General features: G+C 39.2%; 1 protein-coding gene across 1 annotated transcript in view; it reads right to left on the bottom strand.

Annotated features, from left to right (window-relative positions):
* Positions 1-23,740, bottom strand: part of LOC139692879 (lachesin-like) — a 266,955-nt gene extending 243,215 nt beyond the window's left edge. Inside the window, exons 1-2 of the mRNA XM_071591191.1 lie at positions 23,668-23,740; positions 13,006-13,142 (exon numbers count right to left, since the gene is read on the bottom strand). Of these exons, the coding sequence (XP_071447292.1) occupies positions 13,006-13,142; positions 23,668-23,740 (210 nt within the window). The remainder of the gene's footprint in view (positions 1-13,005; positions 13,143-23,667) is intronic.
* Between the last annotated feature and the right edge of the window lie 763 nt (positions 23,741-24,503).

The following is a 24,503-nucleotide window of genomic DNA, read 5'->3' as shown; positions in this document are numbered from 1 at the left end:
AACCATCGGTGTAAAATGCATCTCGGGTGTTTTTCTTCATTTATTACAAAACAATATGGAGTTTCTGCAATTATTTTTGTTTTAAATTTCTCATAATGTATTTAAATCAACAACCCATTAAGCATTCATCAATCCGTCAATTATTAAATTTTTTATGCTGGTGGCTATGATTCGATGTTCTGGAGTGAAAATTTCTAGATGAAATTTTGTGTTTTCAAAGCTCATATGCAATATTTACTTTAAAAATAATTTATACATTCCGGGGAGCAATATTTTCGTTTTATGGACAGACGTCTTAACTACTGACTGAGGGTATAGGTTTGGTTCCTGGTCAGCCAGCTGACTGACCAGGCTCCCAGGCCGCCCTCAGCCTCTTTCGACATTGTTACTGCCCGCCAACGACGCTAAGGTGTGCGTCATACGTGATTACACACAGACTATGATAAATTAAATTGGTGCTTTATTAACTGTTAGTTTGGATAAATTTGTATAAAATTTCTGGTTGTGTTGTTCGGCGCGGAAATAGTGTCATTGAAGAAGGATGAGAGGCGTAGTTTTGAGGATTTTGAAATTTGGTTGTGGAGAAGGATGGAGAAGGTGAAATGGAAAGAAAGGAAAACAAATGAGGAAGTTCAAGATATGCAGGGGGAGGAGAAAGGATTGTTGGGACTCATCCAGAAAAGCCAGGAAATATGGATACAAAGTTGTCCTCAGTCAAATCAAATTTGTCCTGAACAATTGTGAAGCATGGACTCACAGACGACACCGTAGCAAACGAAGAAAAAGCCCGCGTAGATAAATAGACCTATAATTCTAATAAGTATATTTATATGTAAACGATGTCTATGGGGCAGGCAAATGAAAAACGAACGCCCATCATAACATTTAAACCGCGCGAGTGGTGGCAACACTGTTATGACGTATCGATACTGCAATAGCTGAGGTAGAACTGTATGGTAATAACTCACAGGCGCACACAGTTGTCGGGTTATGTCCTTGTTGGTGCGCGGGCTGATCCGGTGTGTTCGTCCGTTAGGTTTTCATTTTACAGCCCCTCATATTTACGAATATATATAAAAAAACCATAAACACGGTAATCAACCCGAAGGTCGGTTTAGTAGGTGATGGTAGAGATCACCCAGTACTAAGCCCTGTACGGCGTGTGAAAATTCACACATCATTTATGTATATATGCATATATATACTTGTGTATATGTATATAATTATGTACATTCACACACACACACATACATACATATATATATATATATATATATATATATATATATATATATATATATATATATATAATATACGTGTGTATATGTGTGCGTGTATATATATGTGTATATATATAGTATATATATATATTATATATATATGCATAATAAATTGGACAGCAGCAAACAATATAGAAACACATAAAAAGATCACTCACACGTTATTTTTTGATCATTTCGACGGAATTCTGCTCCGTCTTCATCGGAAGATATATATATATATATATATACGTATATATATATATATATATATATATATATATATATACATATATATGTATACATATATATGTATACATATATATATATATATAATTTATATATATATATATATATATATATATATATATATATATATATATATATATAATGTATATATTTGAGTTTACCTAAAACACTCACTGCAAACTATACCTATGATCAGAATGACGAAAAACGGCGTTTGTTTTGCTCTTTATTTGATGTATTTAGAAACATTAAAGGAGAGCGAATTGCTCTTTGAGCGTTTTTCTTATGTTCGGCCCGATGTGAGGATTTTGGGGTAAAATATTACTCGCGAACATTTTCTGGTGCTCATTTGGATGTCCGTGTTTGTGACGGTAACTTTGTTAATCTTTTCTCCGTTTTGAGAAACACATCACGTTATGCTTTTATTATTTAATCTCAGGCCATATTCAATGCCCTCTTTATCAATTAAATGGCTAATGCACTGATGACAGTAAAGCTCATTATTTCTCCCAGAATATACCGCAGTTGATGGGTATGAGGAATCAAAAGTAAGGAGATTATGAAAAAAATTAAATGAATAATTTAAGAGCCCAATTAGTAGAGTAGAAATTAGTGAGAGGTTGGAAAACATCTTGTTCTCTGGTCTCATGTTCCGGATGACATTATGGGCTTGGTAGTGCAGAGGTAAGGTAATGCATTTCAATGAAGATTTAATTATTCAAAACCAAGGGAAATGATACCAGAATGAAAAAAAATAAACGGGTATATTGGGAATAGGCCAAACGTTTTGGACGTATTAAGGTTTAGCATGTTGGTTATTTTGAAAAAGCATGAGTGTTTTGAGATGTGTATGTTGTGGTGAGCGATTCGGAAATAAAGCGTACGGTATAGGATACAATTAAAGTATTTCACTCGGGAGCAAATACATTTCAAGTTATCAGGAGTATTCAAATATGTCGGTATAATTGGGTGAAGGGTGTGCTGTGTAACAATGGAGTGGGAGGTGATACCAGTTGCATTTGCAGTAGAAGGCCCCCCGCCACACGCCCTTGCGGCGGCTTATGGGGAATTATGTAGATGTAGAAGGCAGAGAATGGAGCTATAACAGGGAGCCAATGAAAAAAATTATGAAGGATAAAAGTTGTTTACTTGGTGGGAAGGTGCTTTGAAGTCTACCGTATTATAATATCGCGTTTAGAGATCCGCACACTTCCTATGATAATTACATATGCAATGAAAGGGAGAAATTTGGCAACTGAGTAAGAAAATAACATATATATATATATATATGTATACATATTAATATACATATATGTATATATACCCCTTGAGTTGTCGAGGAAACGTAATTCACGCTGAATAATGCGGGGGGTTTATGTATAAATATTTTTGCACATGTGATCTGCTCGATTCAACCTTCTCCACCTCTCTTACGTTTGAATTTTATGTATTCCCTTTTCCCTATATATAGATAATCCATGATGATGCAGCTATTTACTCGTTGCATGCGACATGTCTGTAAATCTAGCTCAAATATGATTACTTAATTTAATATGTCCTAATCCGATACGTTGTCATAGAAAGCTGCACATGGGCAACTGTTTAGTAAGTGACTTATTTGGAACTTTCTTGATTTTGTAGAATGCTCTTGAACATTGCTAATATGGTTAGTCGGCTGTAACTCCGAGAAATTATGACACAACAATTGTCGATAAGAGTAAATAGTTTTGGAAGTATTCCCCTAAGTCATAATCATCCATCTTCTATGTGAACCATCAAAAATTCTACTCACTGCATTATTCCCAGTTTGCATTTCTTCACTAATTAGAGTTCCTTGATAAGGTGAATGGTATGAGTGTTGTTGAAATGACACGACTCTCGCTAGAGCGTTACGTAAACCGGAAAAAGTACGATTTATGCACTAATGTATTAATCAACTATAACCATCGCTTTTTCAATCGGAGAATTCAAATGCATTACGTTCTAGGTATTCATCAATGTTATCACTACTCAGAACGATAAGGCCCTTGCCATTGACCAGTTGTGCGTTGGGGATAACAATTTATGAATTCCACGTGAAGCTACTGGTAGTTAAGTGAATCGGGTCTCAGGTGCTGAATTTAGCTTTGAAATCGTCTTCCACTGCTCTAAGCTGTGGAAGACAATTTCTTACGTGGAATAGACGGGATTCATCCAACTTTTCTTGATGATAATTTAGACTCTACTTTCCTGTTTTAGAAATTTTACCGGCAAAATTACTGCTACTGGGATCCGCTGCCCGTAACTGATTACTCCGAAGGGGAGTATACGCCGTGAGCTTCAAACTGTTACGATCCCACCTCTGCCGTGAGCCTCGTGGTGGCAGAAGTTACTATAGACGACCACTGGAGGACTATTACGCTGCCAGGGATAAGCTTTTGGGAATGATTAAGACTGTTGGGGAAGGTAAAAATTGTTGAGACGATTCTCGGGTATGCAATACCGTAACACGGAGGAGCTCGCAAATTAACATTCTAATCGGGAGACGGTGTTTACTTCACCGGAATCGCTCTCTAGGCGATAATAAAATAAAGGATCGAAATACCATGACTAAGTGCATCAGTGCTGGAAACTCGCGGTTAGGGAAAAGCCAAATTTTTTTGATTTAGTTTCTGCTCTTTTGTTATGTTATGTGAACGGGTCTAATTCATCGTGGATCTGAACTCCAAATCCTTAGTTGCTACTACGGCTATTTCTCACAGAGATATTTTTTTGAATTAAAATACAACAGGAGGGAGATTTTAGCCATCGCAATGACAAAGAAGGAAGCATAAAAAATGCATTTCTCTGAATACTTGGATGGTTTAAGGAAATGGGGTTAATAGAGGCGCGTTTCCGAACGCTTCCCCATCTAACACAATGATTAATGCAATCAGTTTCCTTATCCCTCTTAACCTTGTGAACAAAGTGGGATCCAGCCTGTGATGCATTTCCCGAGAGTTTTTGCTATCAGAAAAGTGAGAGATGCACATTCCGACTAATACGTATTTCACGGGATTCTTGGTGCGTTTTTTGGCTGGGCAAGCTGGGATTTGGCCCCATTGCGCACAATTGTGGGGGTGTGATGGTGGCTTTAAGATCTTTTCCGCGACCCAGGCCCTCGATCGATTGTTTAGAGTTCAGAGACTTACAACCGCTCTTTGTTTCACCAGGAGGCTATTGGCTAGAAGCTGCCTACTATATTTTACTTGAAAAGCCTCACGTTTCTCTTTATTCGCTAAAAATTGGCTAATTTATGATTTGATTGGATACATAAAATGCTCTTCTTTTACAAGATATTTTCGTAGTCCCTTCATTGTTATTACATGATATAAAGAGCCTTTGGTCTCATACCCGCCAATATCATTTCTAAAAAATCGTGAATGGAGCCTATACGTTGCTTCGGGTTGGTACAGCCGAACGTTATCAATTGACTTTAATTTTGAAATTGTCGATCTCGTCCAAAACTTTGCATTTAATAGCCTCAAAAACGTTTTCCTCTTTAAATTTAACGATCCCTGTTGGGAAATCGAAAATAATCACTACTATAATAATATCCCATTATTTACAATCAATATTATGTGCTAAACCTGGATCGGGAAGATTCGATTGAAGATTATTTCAAGTATTTTGCTGGGCCGAAAAGTTTAAAAATTTGTTATTTAAGTATTTAAATAGAATACTGGGATTTGGTACCAAAAAATGATATTGATAAAGCCCTACTCGACCAATACATAAGGGAAGATTCCATTAACTGGACAGCAAGTAACTAGGAAATTTAATAAGGTTTTTTAATTACTCTAGGTTTAAGAACTACAATATTTCTACTCAATATAAAAAAGTTCATTGAAAGCATTAAATTTCGTTAGAACCTCATTTATTTCATTTCAGTATATTCCGGAATTATACTTGTATAATTTTCGGAATTTGAATGAATTTTTACTCTCTGATCTTTTTTGGCCATAATTACTATATTCATATGATATTTCATTTATTTCCCGAGTCTAGAATATGATTGACCATTAAATGTGGCAGAAGTTGTAGAAGTGATTGTTGTGACAGTTTAAATTTAACATGAACAAGATAGAAGCCCTAAAATTGAGTTGAATCCATTTGGATGTTAAACGCTATCGCTTTATTGTATAGTAAAACGTGAAGAGATTACATGTTACTGGTGGTGATATTGGCATATGAATGATAAATAAAATTTAGAGGTGGAGTTTTTTTGGGAATATTTAAATGGATTAATTCATAAATCTTGTCGTGTGAACCGTTGTGCAAGTTTATAGATGTAGGAAGGTCTAAGTATTGCGTTACATAGACGCCGCCGCGTTCTCCACCTGTGCTCATCGATATGAAAGAACTGAAATGATAATCTTGCGGTATTATGTGATAGGTGAGAATACGTTTATGTGGCGTCTGGAGGTTAGATATAGTAGAACGTGATCTAGTTTTGTGAGGCGGGACAAAGGCAGCACTACTACATAACGAAAAGTAGTACAGTGTGCATAGGAAAAAAATACGAGGGTCATCCGGAAAGTAGTACCCGTTCGTGCCGCATGAAGTGCTGACGACGCGAGTAGCCGCTGGACGAGGTCAGATAGCTTCAGTGGCTTGTCTGCCTTCTCTGAGCCAAGTTGCGTGACGCTAGCATTGCCTGTGTTGTTTCTGTGATTGTTTACAATGTTTAAAAAAATTGAGAACGCCGCCAGTTGTGAAGTGAGGGCAGTGATTAAATTCCTCAATGCAAGAAACGTTCGCCCATGTGATATTCATCGCCAATTAAAGGAGGTGTATGGAGACAATGTAATGGACGAGTCGTCTGTTCGGCGGTGGTGTCGCAACTTCAACATGGGGAGGGGGAACACACACGACGATGAGCGTTCGGGTAGACCGTCTGTCATTACAGACCAACTGGTGAGCTCAGTTGACGAATTCGTGAGGAACGATCGGCGCGTCACAATTGATGACATCTGTGAGCATTTTCCCAATGTTTCTCGAACAATTGTTCATGAAATTGTTAAACACCATCTGCATTATGCAAAAATTTGTGCAAGATGGGTCCCTCGCGTATCTCAATGAGCTGGCGGCGAAGGACTATGCAGCAGGAATACAGAAACTTGTCACACGTTATGACAAATGCCTTAATTTGCTTGGAGATTATGTTGAGAAGTAGTTTAAAGTATCCTCTTTCAAATAAAATTTTTTATGTTTGTTAATATTTACTTTTGTGTCTTTATTTCACGAACGGGTACTACTTTCCGGATGACCCTCGTACATTGGTTCAAGTGTGGTACAGTTACCCTCATGGGGAGAGATCGTTAATCATATCGTAAGGGAAAAAGTCCTAAATTGACCAGTTTGTTTGGTGGATTTTTAAATCCAGAAAGATATATTCTTAAAATTTCCATTCTCGTAAATTATTTGTTTATTCTGATATATTATGGGCTGCATATCGGCCCGTCGGCCCATCCATGACATAGAATTGAATAATATCGAAGAATACTTGGCTCCATCTTTGTTCGAGGGGATGAGGTAAAATTTTCGATCCAGTAATAGTCGTGGATTATTTTTTCGAGAGTGTAAAGGACTGACGTGACTGAGAAAATCTCGGGAGAGATGTGTCGGCAACGGACGCTCATTTGAATCAACGTTGACCAGAATTCGAGGGATAAGAATACTACATTTATTGAAATGTTGACGAAATATCGAATGACCACGCCCCGTTCGTCAATTGTCAAGAACGAATGAATGTGGAAGATCTGCTGTTGAAATATCACCTTTTCCAGAAATACAAATGTCCTACGCAGATGATTTCACATTTCTTGTGCAATAATAGGATCTGTAAGGATCTCACGTCGGTCCAAATTAAACCATTTACAAACTTTTTTATAGAATTGATATTTATCATTTTACAGATTTATACTTTCCGGTGTAAACATACAAAAGTTATTGAATTAGACTAATTCTGTACAGTGCGCATAATTTCTGTAGACTTCATATTTACTCACGCACATTTCCGTTTCATTAAATTTAATATCGGTAGTTCAATTGTTACTCTCGAGTCCGAGTACAATACTTACCTTAGAATGCACTAGTGTCAGTCTTTGTTGAAGAGATGGAGAATAAGGATGAACAAGGACAAGAAGAAGGATACGACCGGGCTGTTTTACACAAACCGTTGCGTTTAGCGCGTAAGCGAAGGAATTCATAAGAGATGTATGGAAAATAATGTAGCAAACCACAGCAAAAGTGTAGTAATAAGTGGGAAACAGGGTACAAATTATGAAGTAGAGGGTTCAGGGCTAACTGTGGCCGATCAAGTTAAATATTTTGGGGTAGTTCAAAAACCACGTCTTTCATGGGGAGCACACATCAGGAAAATAATCGGATCCATTTACAAAGAGGGGGACGTGAAAATAGAGACAATATGTAAAGCAGAAAAAAAGGATCAGTGAAGAATATAATGTGGAGCATAGTTTTAATGGCTTAGAAACTTGACTATGCAGGCAAAAGGAGACATGTAGAATCAAGGATAGAAATGCGAGATGGAGGAGAAAGAAAGAGAAAAAAGAAAAGAGAAATTCCAAGGCGATCAAAGTCTAAATAGTGGATATCATAGAGCAACGATTTAATGTTATAGATGATGACGGAGAGAATATTTTATGAGACAAGAGTAGGAAAGGATTAGACATATTGGGTGGAATGAGGAGACGTAGACGTTACGTGGAGTCAAAAAAGATTTATTTCAATGTGAGATTTTAAGGTCATTAGTGTATTATTAGGCTTAGGAGTGTTACAGTACACTAAAATTAATAATCAGAATTAATCCCATGAATAGTTAAGGGCGGTATTTTGGATATGTGACTGACAAATGACTCAAAAATTGATCTGATGAAGTTAATACGCGATATCAGGCTAACGCTCCCAAAATTACGTTGCATTCAGGGTACCGTTCCTTCCTCAGGCTGCCAGTGTGAGGGCCGAGGTACGAAGTTGACACTGTACTTTGCTGACTAGAGAGTAAAATTATAATAATAGATATAAACATCGTTCTTCAAAGTTCATGTGAGAGTCGCAGAAATAAAAACTTTGCCGCATCTTTTCAGAGTTTACTTTTTGGGACCTATTCCGTTTCACCAGCAATGGATTGGCTCTCCAACACTTCTATTTCGTCCTTTTGGCTGCCAAGAATGCAGGGCATTTGCTTTAGTTACGTGTGTCTTGAGACCCTTTAGGGTGTTTTTCCCAGTTCTTATATATTTGTTCTATTATTTCCAAATGTTCTACATTCAGTTCTTTCCGTGTAGTAAATTTCTTACGCAGTTCGAGAAATTTTATCTTTAAGGCTCTAATTTTATGCTCTTTTGCCTTTTTTGAAGTTGTCTGTTGTTAAATATACCCAGATTTCTGTCGTGTATATTCTTTCTTTGCCAAATAAGTGAACAAAGAAAGATATTCCACGAAGAAAATCTGGACATATTTAAAATTGCTCACCATAAAATTGCAATGCTAGACTCCCATTCATTCCACTTGCGAATGGCAGCTCTTTAAGGGAAGGGTGAGGGGTCAGCTAGTGTCCCCCATGAGAGTAGCAAAACACTCCCCGAGGACCTCACGGCAGTGGGAAGAAAGACGGGAGGAAATGCAGGGTCGGCGGAGGGGATCGAGGAATGGTGGGGTGAGGCCCTGGAACATTCCACTTCGTTCTGTCAGGGATTTCCGCCTACCCCCTTCCCCCCTTCCCCGCGGATAAAGCTTTTTCCGGAGCCTTTTGTCGAGGGTGTGGGAAGCGGTCGGCGGGGGGAACGGCAAACGAGGAGTAATGGTAATCTGTAAGGAGAGAGCTGGGTGTCGATAAAAGGTTAAAGGAGGCAGGTGGAACGACGAACGGTGGGGGGAGGGGAGAGGGTAGTGCTCCTCCTCCGCCATTTTAAACAAAGGCACTTCCTCGGAGCGGCTGATATGCCTGCTCGCAGGAGAATCCGTCGCAGACACCGCATTCGGATGTTAGCTGTTCTCGAGTAATGCCCATATCCTCTCAAATGCAATCTCTGATCCTTTTGTCTCCGAATCTTGAGAAAAGCTTGCGAGTGATATTCTCCCTATATATATATATATATATATAACCGGCCCAGGGAAAGGAACTGGCCCCCCCTACCCGATGTGTGAATTTCACACGCCGTCGGGCTAATGGGTGAACTCTGCCATCACCTACCAAACCGACCTTCGGGTTGATTACTGTGCTTATGGTAGATATATATATATATAAATTATATATATATATATTAATTATATATAAATTATATATAAATTTTATATATATATATATATATATATATATTTACCGTGTGAGTGTCCTTTTAAATGTTGCTATTCTATTTGTGTTATATTCTGTCAGCCCATATGTATATATATATAAATTATATATATATATATATATATATATATATATATATATATATATATATATATATATATATATATATATAACTTTATTCCATTGTATTTTGCGAATTATGATATCCGTTTTACGGCTCTCTTTTCATGAATTTTTCTTTTTGCAAGAATAGCCATAAATTTTATAGAAACATGACATGACGGTATGAATTTGGATCGCAAGCATAAGGATAATGATACAGAGAAAAAACGGAAAATTATCCTGTGAATTACGCAAAAGATCGCGTTTGATGAATTTTTAAGGATAACATTTTCGGTTAGGTGGCGCGGGCTCGTGAAAAAACGTGTCAATTTTTAAATGAAATCCCGTTTGAATAATGCTAAAAAATTGTACATTCGCGCTTGCCTCCTCTGACGTCGGATTATCAGTGATTGGTGGAGTGATGGGCATAGTCCGTGTCCTTAAGAGTTTATCTTGCATTAAACCTATCCATTTGGCTGTGAGACGAAACGTTTCCCCAAGAAAAGTTTCAGTTCCATTTCTCGGATTTTTTGAGCGACCTTCCATCAACCCATCTTACTTTAATATTTACGTATCCCTTAGGAAGAAGTTTGGCGTGTAAAGAAAGCCTTCCGCATGTTTATCTAATTGGAAAACGTATTATTTTGTGACGAAAGCTTTTATATTCAAGGACGAGAAAAGTCATACGGGCAGGGGAGCAACTTTTCGTATTAAGTCATGAGGCCTCATCGAACTCCCCCTGGTATAAGTTGTCGGAACTTGAGAGTCGTCTCCAGGTGGCAACGCTTACTCGTTCGGCGGAAACTTTATCATTGCTCCTGTTTGGAGCGAGAGACGGAAAAAAAGTGAACCATTTTCTACCCTCTATCTAATCAATGTGTGCATTTTTGGTAAGTCCTGCGTGCACGCGCCTCGCCCTGGCTTTCGCATGGCACCCGGGTCTCTCGAAATGCCCTTCGAAGGAAAGGGGAAAAAAAGCACGGAAAGAGGGTTTGAAATTACTTTTGAATATCTGCGCCAGAATGTGTGTGCGCGTGTGTGTGTGTGTGTCTGGAACCTCTACGACTGCCTCAAGCTTGTAAAGAAATTAAAAAGAGGAATTTATTCTTGTGCTCAAGGGTCATGAAAATTAAATGTACCGACCTAATACAGATGGGACGGAAGTGAAACGTACCTATCTCACACTTATCTCGCCGTTATTACTGTTTCCTTATTTGCAACTTTAATTTGTATCAAACATTATAAATTCGGTTTTTTATAAGTGTTGCTTAGTATTTAAAACCTATGATGCTATCAGAAAATTTCACGCTAGCATTTAAACTCTAAAAATAATATAAATATATAATTGCCAATTAAAAAAGTGTAATATGGTTCTTGAATTTATATATTTGAATTATATGATGCATATATTGGAATATGTAATGATTGAAATATTTTTTCAAGCAAATGTTACTGTACCTCAATTTTGTAAGCCATTACTGAGAATGTCTTCAAAATCTTTACACTGGTATGTTCCTTTGCGTAAACAGTATGGGAAAATTTCAATCCCTTCGAGCTTGTATTATCTTCTCTAGAATTAATCCGGGAATAACAAGAAAACCGCGCACTGATGATCTAACATAGTGTAATAGCTACGAATATAATAATAGGATCAGAGTAATATGGGAAATTTGAGTTCAATAATGAAAGTAGTAGAGCCCATAGTTTTGTTTAAACAAAAGAGCGTTCATATTAGATCACCAGCAAATGTGTACGCTTCTCTAGCTCTGATATCTTGTATGTATGAGAAATTTGAGAAAAGTAGACCCAAGTTTTGACCCTAATGTTTGACAGAGTAAAACGGGCAACGTCGTGGCTGCATCTACGCAATTCCCCACAAGCCGCCACAAGGATACATGGGGTGTCAGGGCATCAGCCGTATACAAGCACCGTTATTAGTTTACATAGTTTACACATTCACTTGAACATATGTTAGCTTATATACAAAAAAACTCGTGTACTATACCATAATTGTTGTACCAGATCAATAAATAAAATATTAGCGTTTCAGCTAATTTAAAAGGCTAAATCTTTCGAGAGTAGCCTGCAATCTGTTGGTATCCTTATTTCTCTGTAAATCTCTTGTTTCGTCAGCAAATGATCTAATATTGCTACTAATGTTGGAGCTTCGGTCGTTATATATGTTACATGAAAATTAGGGGTCCTATATCACTTCTCTGTGGCACCCCTGAAGTTAAGTCGGTCTCGGATGAACTCAAACCGTCGGCGAATACTTTTTATTTACGGTTAATCCAGTGTTATAATTCAGCATAGTCCAATTGATAACTCTATCGTTAATACCTCAATTGGTATATTCATTTCTCGTGGGGTACCTTGTCAAAGGCTTTCTTGAAATCTAATAATGCAGTTTATTTTTGTGTATTCCATTCCCACGAGTTCAGAATATTATGAATAAAATGATCTAGTTGTGTTTTGCATTATTTGGTTTTTCTATTTCTATGCTTGTTATGTTCGAGTACGTTCCGGCTCTCGAGAAAGACCATTATATTGCTTACAATGGAAATAAGTTGAAGGAATGTGTTAAGATTTTACAGCATATCAATGTCAAAGAAATCAATTTGTAATTAGCAGGAATCTGCCTATTTTTGCCTTTCTGGAGAGGGTTCTTTAAGCTAGCTTCTTGCTGTGAGTTTTCTTTTCTCCCTACTTATCCTATTTTTCCACCAAATCTCAAGTTCCTAAACCTATTGCATTTAGCACTTTTGTATGCCAAAGTAGGCGTACCCACAATTCACTTCCATGCAAACATAAGGGGAGATGTACACTTTATAGAATGACATATTTTACTCCTAAAATAAGCAGCTTTTTCATGCACCTTGAAGTACTATATGCTTCGATAAAACTGCGACATCCACCCGGTCCACTACCTCATCTTTAGTCTCTCCACCAGCACCCAGAGGTGAAATGGTTGCTGCTGGAGAAGTGAGGTCTAAGGATGGATGGAGATCATTCGCGTCTCTCTCTGTTTCGGTGCTTCGAAGCTGTTATGTCCCCTACCTTGTACTTTCCAAGATGGTCCACTTGACAGGAGAGCACGGCCTCTCTCCCCACTGGAACGGTCAGATTCCGAATCGGGAGGCCGAACTCCGGGTCTTCGGACACTCGGGTTGTGGCACCCCATTGCTCGGGTGGAGCTGGAAGACAAGAACAAATGCAAACCTTAAAAAAAATTTATCTTAAAACTTATGAACCACGTGGTCCACTTCCTCCGCCAATTGGTGGAATCTTCTCCCGGCTTTCACTAACCCGGGAGAATTTTCAAAATTGGTCCAATCAACTGTTTGAGGTGGCGCGAAGTGGTTACGGGAAATGACGACACTGCAATGTTTGCTTTCTGCCCATGAGCACTTACTGGTTATAACATTATGCTTTCAGAAGTTCGCTAAATAAATAATTTATTCTACTTAAGAATTATTTCAAAGATATCAGTCATGCAATTTTACTACGCCTTTTGAAAAATTTGAAACACTAGGTGTAACTAGTAGCACAACTCAGGCCCAAATGGTTCAAAGAATAATGTTTTAGAATAATTCGAAAGGCAGAAAATAAAAAAATGAAAGAAAGTGAAATAGTAGAAAAATCAACTTAATACTTTATTTTCAATAAACTTTGGGTCACTTGATCGAATTAAAAATACTTCGAAAATTACCTTTTTTTAATTTCCTAGAAATAAGTGAAGTAGTAGTAACATCATGTTGTACATTATGAAATCTGAAATTGGGTGTCTGATGGATGATAGTCTTCATTTTGTAACACACTGATCGAATCGACCATAGCCTTTGGATTTTTTTAGTGGTAGACACTCATTGAATTGGAACTACAAATATAATTTCTATTTTCGTAAAAATATAAATTACCACACAAAAATATGCATATAACTGCATAAATAAGAGCTGGAATTACCGCGGCAGTTGATATTAGATTTAAATAAATATAAACTATCAAATTTATGTAGCTTTAGAAAAATTATCGTGTTCAAAAGATTAATTTTTAAAGGCCTCAGGAGCCCTTGCAGAAGTGTGTACAATTGAATTTTCTTGGTCACCCTGGGAACGTCCACCTTCACTTGTTAGGTGCTTACAGTTGCGGTGTCTATTGAGGGAGGATATTTTTCTTAGAGTTCATTGGATACCTCTATGTATTTTCGTTGCAATGTCAAACTAATCGTCATTGAACTATAGCCATTATCTGACCCGTATCCCGAGAAGGAATGCAGTTTTTTTAAAATCTATCAATGATACCTCTCATTTTCGTGAGAAACTAGTAGGAAATAGGTCTTATCGTGCGACCATCTTCGCACAGAGTCCACCCTTTGCATCCACAAGACTTTTCATCTTGCAGATTAATGCCTATCTGGGACGGAATGTGACTGACCAGAACGGTGAATCGGGCAAACGATTCATTGAAAGAAAATCAACAATTGACTGGCGGGGAGGAAGCGAGTGATTACTCACTTTGTCGAGTTTTATTGTAGGATTCTTCCATTTAATGAACACGAACTTCCACAAAGTTGAGGCATAAACCATCGAATACATAGAATTCTTCCCATTATAATTTTAGCATCGCGGTTATTTCTCGTCTCCTTTTTATAGAAAAGAGCTCTTCGCGCGTTTCCTTGAAAAAACAGAACTCTCAGTTGAAGCGGATTAACTCCAATATAAGAAGAGCTCCACTTTGTGCTGAAGGGATGAAAATGAGGGTGAGGGAGGCCGAAGAAAGAGGTGGTGTGGCGGCCCTCTGTTGTGGGTGGACAGGGAGTTTTGTGTATCGTGTTAAACTTCCTCCAATCTTTTAAAAAGAAAACGTCCTTTCCTATTCCTTCCTTAAACCTCCTGCCGCCTCCCAAAACCTCTCATTCCCAACCGCCTTCTCAAACACTTTTTAAACCCTTAAAAAATGCAGCGATCCCATCCATTTCGTTCCCGCCCCGTTCTCGCACCTTCCGTTTGGCCCTTTTTCCAAGGCCGGCTCCTCCCAGACGCCCCCTCGCCTTCCGCCCCACCTCCTCGCCTGCTTCCTATACCTGCCCACCCGTTAATCCCGCCTTGTCGTGCTCCCCCTCCAGTTGTCCTCCCCCCCCCACCCTACTGCTACACCCCACTTCGACCCACCCCCGGCTAACTCGGGGAACCTTAGGAGGATCAGGTTCTCTCACTCTCATTAACCGTAAGTGCTTCCTCCCCCCCTCCTTCCCCACCCGCCCTTTGTTGTTCTTGCTTCCCTTCTTCCGGGGCTGCAGCGGACTTCCCCTTGCCTTCCTTGTTTCTCCATTCCCCTTTCTCTTACCTCCCTTCTTGCGCGGGCCCTTTTGACCTTGCGCGACACCCCCTTTGTCCGTCCATAAGTCTCATGCCACCTTCAACTGCCCTCTCTGATCTGTGGTGTGCATTCACTGCAGTGGCCTTTTTGCGCAAGGTATTCTCTCTATTTTCGAGTTCTCCTCTTTGTGCATTTTTTGAAACTCAAAAGTTCCAACTTTCCTTAGAGATCGTCACTTATTCGCACTTGTAGGCGGACGCAAGTCATACTGAATCAGGAGATGGCAAGTCCTGCGTAGCTTGAGAATCGTAGAATTACTTTATCGATAAATATGCATATTAAACCAAATCCACGACCAGGTTTGCAAAGAATAACCATCTTCGGCTGGATATGGTTCTGTGGTGCTATAAACATTCTTGTGTTAATAATTTATTTTGACATGGAATATCATAAAATTACTGAGCAGGTAGTTTGTTATTAATTACTTGCTTGTGAATTGTTCCCTTCCACTATCTGTTGTTATAAAATAATTACAGTAGTATCGTAGTATTAAAGTGATAGTAATTGAATTATAATGGCCCCACACTACTTGGGTATATCAAACCACAAAGATAAAATAAGGGAGATAGAGTCCAGTATAGATAGATACAAATACGCATTCTTTCCCCGAACAATCAGGAATCATAATAGTAAGAAACCGAAGTCCCTTTAGAAATATTAAAAACATTGAATTTACAAGTCGGAACAAAATTAAAAATTACAAAGATGTTAGGTATACTTTCAGGTGAATGTGTATGTTAATTGATAGTCTGAGTGTTTGCATGTGTGTGGGGTATAAATGTCCTCGCATGAATGTATGGCATATTTTTTGTGGATGTATGAATTTGTGATTTTTGCATGCGGTTTTATTTTCTTTTCTAAATTACGGGTGGTGTCCTAACACCCCCCGCCACACGCCCTTGCGGCGGCTTGTGGGGTATTAATTAGATGTAGATCGTATCGTAGTTGTTTGTTGGTTTATGGTATATGTGTTTGCATGAGTGTTGGATTAAGGGATTTTTGCATGCGTGTGTGTGCTGCTGTGGGTGTTATTTTCCATGTTGTTGTTTTGCATGTGGTATTGTTCCTTTTTACGGTTGGTGACCGAACACCCCCCGCCACACACCCTTGCGGCGGCTTGCGGTGTATTATGTAGATGTAGATAACTATAGTTATGTTGGCCTATTACATGATGAAAAACTCATTTAAATTTTGAAAAACCAATTATAATTCAAATTGAAAGACCTAATATATCTGTAGGAAGAAATTTCGCATCCTGCTTTTTCTCTCGTGCTTAGTATTTGGAAAGATAGGCTCGTAAATCAATGCACGTGAGGAAACTTGTTTCACTGTTACATCTACATCTACATAATACCCCGCAAGCCGCCGCAAGGGCGTGTGTTAGGTCACCAACCGTAAAAAGGAAAAATACCACATGCAAAAAAACAACACGGAAAATTACACCCACAGCAGCGCACACACTCATGCAAAAATCCCTTCATCCAATACTCATGCAAACACATATACCGCAAAACAACTAAAAAACTGCACCCCATGATGCAGCACGAAAGCCATCCTACAACACGGAAGCCAGGACACAACAAGCAAGAAATTGAAACATCACTACCACATGAAAATGCACCACGAAACACTCTACCCCCAAAGAGTCTGTAAAAGGCAGGGAATACGACCCAACGTTGCAGGTAGCAGGAATTTCCCCCCGCGGAGAGGGACGAGGGATTGAAAGGGAAACAGGTTACTGGTGCACTATTTGAGTGAACCACCCACCTAAATTCATGGGAGTGGTAGATTTTCCAGCGATAATTTCTTTCATTTAAAGGAAGCATATCATGTTCTTCGGAATTCTGCCCGCAGGATGGGCTCTTCATTGCATAAGGATCAGGATAATGACGCAGCCGATTCCCCGCCGTCCTAACAACCTACCCTGAGAAACTCTATTCATCATCAAATTACTCGTTTACTCAAATTACTCGTAACAATTATCTTTAAGGGCGCGAGTGACCTCGGCTGTCGCCCGCCGCCCTTTCGCCTAGTACAGCAGAAGGACATGTGAACTGAAGCAGAAATGCTTTACGGGGTTCGGAAAATTCGCCCGTATGTGTTTGAATGGCTCTTCTTATAATGCAGAAGAGCGAATGAGCAAAATTCTGTAGCATCCATTCTTGATGCAAGGAGAAAAACCAATATAGTTGGTATAATCAAAAACAATATCGCCCTTTATAATGAAATCTCTTCTTTGAACTTTGAACTGAATATTTCCACATCATAGATATCAGAGTAATACGCAGAGGCCGTTAGTCGAAAACCTTTTGGCTAATTGAAATTGATATACAAGGTTTGTATAAAAAGCATCGGGTACAGTTTTTTCCTGACGCGTGCCTTGCATTGTGTCGCATTCCCTGCCTTTCCAGTCTTCTCTGGGGGGGTAGAGTGTTTTGTGTTGCATGTTCATGTGGTGGTGGAGTTTCCTCTTCTTGCTTGTTGTGTCCTGGCTCGCGTGTTTTGGATGGTTTTCGTGCTGCATCCTGGGGTGCAGTTCTTTCTTGGTTTATGGCATATGTGTTTGCATTAGCGTTGGATGAAGGTATTTCTGCATGGTGTGTGCGCCGCTGCGGGTGTAGTTTTTCATGTTGATATTTTGCATGTGGTAATGTTCCTTATTACGGATGGTGACCTAACACCCCCCGCCACACGCCCATGCGGCGGCTTGCGGGGTATTTTGTAGATGTAGAGAAGTACTGGATTCAGACCATCGGTCAAGTGTGCGTATGATCGCAGGTCATGCTGACATTAATTAGATGATTGTGCACAACATTGTCACTGAAAATTTGGCGGCGATGCGAGAGATCTACGCTAAACTCGTTCCAAAGGTCTTGGTTGACGACCAAGAGCGGACGGTTGGTGACCTAACACCCCCCGCCACACGCCCTTGCGGCGGCTTGCGGGGTATTATGTAGATGTAGATGTAGATGTAGAAGAGCAGAGTCGAGTGTCCGCTTGCGAAGACCTGCAACGACATCGCGACGATTCCCCAACCCCCTTACAGTCCCGACTTGAAGCCAGCGGGCTATTTCTTGTTTCCAAAAGTGAAATCCGCCCTCAAAGGACACCACCATTGGATCCTAAGTACAGTAAAAGAATTTTGCGCGTGTAACTTTAAGGATTTTCCGGAATCGCCCCACTAAAGAGCCTTCGAGTCGTGGAAAAGTCACTGGCAAAAGTGTGTTGACGCTTAAGTAACGTACTTAAAGAATGTTGAAGTATTGTGGCAATATCTGAGATATATGTTTTTTCCGAATTTTTTCCTGATACTTTTTATACAATCCATGTATGCTAGCTGCTTGATAGTTAATCCTTGGATCTTTGTATAGAAATCACAAATATATTTTATCAGAATTTCCAAATATATTTCTATCTTCATGAAAAACAACTGCATAATTTTTTAACTATTCCTATCAAAGGCACAATCAATAACAATGGATGTAATAATGGACAATAACAATGTAACACGCATCTAATAATAGCACAGTTGACGCTAGTGCTATTTTTATGGCTCCACAATTAACGAGGAATACTCGTATGCTGCTTTTTAGATAGGTTAATGCAGTGTTGCATGCTCTATTTAAAGGTTGAAACATCTACTTTCCCCGGAATCCTCTCCTCTTGTCCCACTCTCGGCCCTCGCTCCCTGACATCCACTCCAGTGTGTGCTCCTCCTGGCCCCCCTCTCCCGCCTCGCCTCGTTGTATTCCGGGAGGAAGGGCGCGCGCGCTTTGCATTCGAATCCCCTTCTAGGTCCCCAGCGGTCGGCGGAGGGATGGCGGCGCTAAAATCCAGGTCGTCGGCGCCACCTGGGTCGCCACGTTCGGGAAAACAAGAGCCAGAACTCTTCGAGCATCCGCGTTGTGGAATTGTTAGATTGCCGTCATAGCGAGGGATGGAACGAATTCCGAAGCGGATCTCTATTATGAAATGTAATGCAATGGCATGTGACACGACGGATTAACATTAAATTTAATCTGTCTTTGATTTTGTTAAAGTGTTTTACTTCAAGTAATCACCTGTAGCATGAAGAAATTTTGCTTGCATTCAAAAAAGTTTCTTTATATCGCCGAGGGTAGGTACGATTTCTTTCATTCTTAAGAGAGAGAGTAAAGACGAGGTTGTTGACCGGGTGAGTGTCGCAGTTTTATCGAGGTATATGCTCCTTCACGGTGTATGAAAAAGATGCTTAATTGAGGAAGATAAGATGGCAGTCTATAAAGTGTACTTCTCCCCTTATTGTTGCATGCAAGTGAATACTGAGTACTCCTACTTTGGCATGAATAAAAGATAAATCCAACAGGTATAAGGAACACAAATTTCAGGTTTATCTTTGTGGAATTCCTTCATAATGAGGGTAAAAAAAGAAAACATTGTTCTTCCACATAAATATTTAATATTTCACGATCATGGTTTCGATGCTGCGTATCATCATCAGATGACATACATCAAAAGTTTTCAACTTATATAGCCTGGCTGTATCATAATTCTACATCTAAATCTACTTAATACCCCGCAAGCCGCCGCAAGGGCGTGTGGCGGGGGGTGTTAGGACACCACCCGTAATTTAGAAAAGAAAGAGAAAAAAAACCGCATGCAATAACCACAAAATCATATATCCAAAAAAAAAAACTTGGCATAAATTCATGCATGAACACTTACACCCCACACACATGCAAACACTCAATCTACACCTTACATACACATGCACCTGAAAGTATACCTAACATCTCTATAGTGTTTAATTTTGTTCCGACTTGTAAATTCAACGTTTTTAATATTTCTAAAGTGTTCAAGAAGTTCTCTCGGGTTTCCCACCGGTGGGAAACCCGAGAGAACTTCTTGAATACCATGCGCCGGGAAAACCTGAGATCCTTCATTATTTCTAAAGTGACTTTGGTTTCTTACTATTATGATTTCTGATTGTTCGGGGAAAGAATGAGTATTTGTACCTATCTGTCCTGGAATCTATCTCCCTGAATTATATGATTCCTCCCCTCTTGGAGCCAGGGTATATAAGTTGAAAAATGTTGATATATGTCACCTGATGATGATGCGTAGAATCAAAACCATGGCCGTGAAATATTAAATCTGCAAGTGGAAGTGCAAAGTTTTCTTCTTTTCCCCTCATCTGGTATAAAGAACTTGAGAGTTGGTAGAAAACACTGATAAAAAAGAGATAAAAATGAATAGATTTCGACAGAATGTGCATCTATTTAGTCCACCACTAATTGAAAATTCTGGAAAAAAGGGTGTTACTCTATTTTGTTTGCAACAAGACACTGAATGAGAATGTAAACAGCAAACAAATGTAATTGGCTAGAGAGGTATATGAAGAGCGAGTGGGTTAAGGGTGAATTCGACGGAATCGGTTCAAGATGATGAAGAATTTCAAGTTTCTGAAACTGAAGAATATGAATGAACAGTATCTTACCTCATGTGTTTTGTTGTCAAAACCCATTCTTTCCGAATGACCTCATTAGTGTTCTGATCATCTGTTTTAAGCCTCCCCTTCAATCCCTTATCCCTCTCCGAGGGGAACTCACCCGCTACCTGCAACGTTGGGTCGCAGTGCCTACCTTTCTCAGTCTCCTCGGGGGGTAGTGTGTTTTCTGTTGCATGTTCATGTGGTGGTGGAGTTTCCTCTTCTTGCTTGTTGTGTCCTGGCTTGCGTGTTATTGAATGGCTTTCGTGCTGCATCCTGGAGTGCAGTTCTTTCTTGGTTTATGACATATATGTTTGTATTAGCGTTGGATGAAGGTATTTCTGCATGAGGGTGTAGTTTTTCATGTTGATATTTTGCATGTGGTTTTGTTCCTATTTACGGGTGGTGACCTAACACCCCCTGCCACATGCCCTTGCGGCGGCTTGCGGAGTATTATGTAGATGTAGATATTGATGTAATCGGTAAAATAAATAAGCGAGAATAGGATGGAATGGAAAAAAATAGTTATTTCCCTTCGTCACCTAAAAATAGGCTTTTGTTAGTGTCTAACCCAGAAAGAAGTAAAGTAGTAGTAGCTATTTCTGGAGAGGTTCGACAGTTGAGGTAATTTGCGCCATTAGGGATGAATAGGAAAGGAGGAATGATGGAGGAAAACCTGGTGTCAATAATAGCCTACCTTTAACAACAGGCGACAAGGGGTTCGCAGTTTAGAGTCACCGCCGAAGGACGGTGTATTCAAGTGCTCTCAACATAACGCCACAAGTAGTGATCGGGATGGCACTGAAAAATCCGGCCTCCACCGGAGTTCGAAACCAGAGTTAGAAGCCGGTAAATCAGCCACCGCACCATCGCGGTCCCAAGGAAGAAGAACTGTGGGCAGTGAAGGTGTGTACGCAGGTACTAATGAGCATGTCTGAAATTGAAGCGCGGCTGGTTACAGAGAGAGTTCACGGTGGATTTTAGCGCGTCGGTCCTTTATGAGTAAGGGCTAATTTTCCTGCAAATGGCCAATTTTCGGGAGAGCCAGGGAAAGTCAGATCGATATTTAATAAATCCAAGCTCCCATTCAGGGGTCTCTGGTAGGGCTGATAAGGAGCGTACCTTTTAAATTTTTACTTCACCAATGCCTATTGAAATGATTTTACACGTTAAATCTCAGCAATAAAGTAAGTGCCCCGCAGGGCTGACAGTCTAGTGGAAGAGCAAAGGCCAAATGCTCCCGCTTAACATAAATTCTAATGCTCATAATTATTTGTGGATTACAATCATGTGTGGGAAAGGGAACGCAGTGAGTGCCTCGGGGACATTCATAATAGAATAGCCAATGCCAATCTCTGTCGACGGTCATAATTTCATTTTCAGGGACCATTATCGAGAAGATTACCATAAAAATTAAATGGAACGCTAAAAGCAGTTGAATGCCTTAGGCTATTTATCTCGCGACGTTGCTCCAATAGCACTTTAGGCCGTGAGAGTATTAACATTAAGGCTATTATAATCTATTGCATTAGTCACAAACTTTATCTTACTTATATGCAAATTTCAATTAATTTTATTTGAAAATAAAAAAAAATATTCAAATAGAAGTAGTAACATGATTCCCAAATTTGAATACAAATTAGCCGATCTTCTTAAGACTCTTAATGAACCATCGAGAACTTTAAAACTATAAAAAATGTTTCTCTCGATGTATTTGGCGCCGTACCCTTTCGGAGTGGGGGATAAAATCATGGTATTATATTTTTACTGGTATTTATTCTCTTTTAAAAGTGTATCAGTAATATCATGTAATTGAACAGTTCTTTCACCTTCATCATATATATGATATATCTACATCTACATCTACTTAATACCCCGCAAGCCGCCGCAAGAGCGTGTGGCGGGGGGTGTTAGGACATAACCCGTAATTTAGAAAAGAAAAAAAAACCGCATGCAATAACCACAAAATCATATATAAAAAAAAAACATGGCATACTACATTCATGCATGAACACTTATATATATATATATATATATATATATATATATATATATATATATATATATATATATATATATATATATATATATAAGCTTATATATCGCTTCATACCAGATCTTTTTTCGTTGCATATTGTAATATTTATCCCTGTTTTGAGCCTCTTTGACCACGTACAGCTATGACATTTAGTATCTTCGCCTTTCTCTAAAATTCCTCAAAATTCTACGTTTCCTCTTTCTTCCGTAGAAATCTCTGTTGATTTGATATCCATATCGTACACTTGCTCTTACCACGCATCTATCTTACCTGACTCTCCTGGATTTCTCCCAGTAATCCCATCTGCTCTCCCACAGTGATTTGTACCTACCCTCGTTTGTTTTCCTCTCTGCCCATTTCACCTTTTCCATCCTTTTCCTCACCCACATTCCTAAATCCTCCGATCCATGACAATCATCTTGCTTCAACAGCCGTGCTTCCGCGCCGTATAAAACCAAGACCCTCATCTACGTTTTAACTATTCTTTTGTTAAAATCTTTAATCAAAGTCGCCGTCATCATTTCCTTCCTAATTATGATGGTTCCTTTACCTAACGAAATTCTCTTTCCCATGTCCCAGTCTTTTAGACTATTTTGACCCAAAGCACTTCCGAGATAGGTAAACAGTTTCATCTACTCTAGTTTGTAAACTCCTATTTTAATATTTAACTCAGCTCTTTCTCGGAAATCGTATAATCTTGGTTTTTTAAACGTTTTTTCTCATTTTATATCTATTGCGATTCACTGAACGGGCTTAGTAATGCTTGCAATCCCTTGGCTGACTGGTGAACTAAAGCTTGATGATCCGCGAAACATTCATTTCCTGATTTGTTCACCAACTCTCAATTCTATCTCCAGCGCTTCCCACGCCTCTTCAATCATTTCCTCATCATGCACGTTGAACAGCATCGTTGTTAATGGACGGCCGGGCATTACTCCCATTCCTAACACTGTTCATCGTAAAATCTCCATTCGCCACACCCACGTGAACAGTATGAGACATTTGCAAGCTGCGGATAAGTCGCCTCTTTCTCCAATGAACTCCTAGTTTCTACAATGAATTTATTAATTGCGAAAAATAGGAGTAGTTTAAAGAGATAGGAGGCTTATCTTCATCCTGCACGTTTTTGTTTGCGAGTTGTTTTATTCCTTTTACCTTCCCCTCCTTTATCCCTAACCCATCTCACCTGGTGCTTTCACCCCCTGCCACACACCTTTTTGGTTGATCACGGGGTGTTTATGCATATGAAAATGTTTGAGACTGCTTAAGTGCGAGTGGCGGTGAGAGAGTCGGGATGAGTGCTGTTAGGATATGCCACTAAATCATATTCTTAGATTTGACAATTTGCAAATAAGATAGAAATCGTTATTGGCAGATTCAAGTTCTTGTCATTTATTAAAAAATACCTTGTCATTACAAAATTGAACTCAAGTGTATGAATGTATTAACTTAAAGACAAATATTCAATGATTTTGTCACTATTTGTTTAATGCTTACAGGCATGTGAATGTGTATGTGTGCAAGTACTTTTGTGCATTAGCTAATACAGGGTGTGGCATCATAACTTCCTTTTTTAAAGGGGTTTTGCTTTTCAAGTTATGTTGCTGCACCGTGTGTATTCAAATGCTCAACCAATAGTTTTTTGTATATGGCTTGTGCACAACCACCCAC

Source organism: Hetaerina americana, unplaced genomic scaffold (assembly GCF_022747635.1).
Source record: "Hetaerina americana unplaced genomic scaffold, ioHetAmer1.1.p SCAF_43, whole genome shotgun sequence".
NCBI lineage: Eukaryota > Metazoa > Arthropoda > Insecta > Odonata > Calopterygidae > Hetaerina > Hetaerina americana.
The sequence above is the reverse complement of the archived record's forward strand: the minus strand, read 5'-3'. Positions and strand labels throughout refer to the sequence as shown.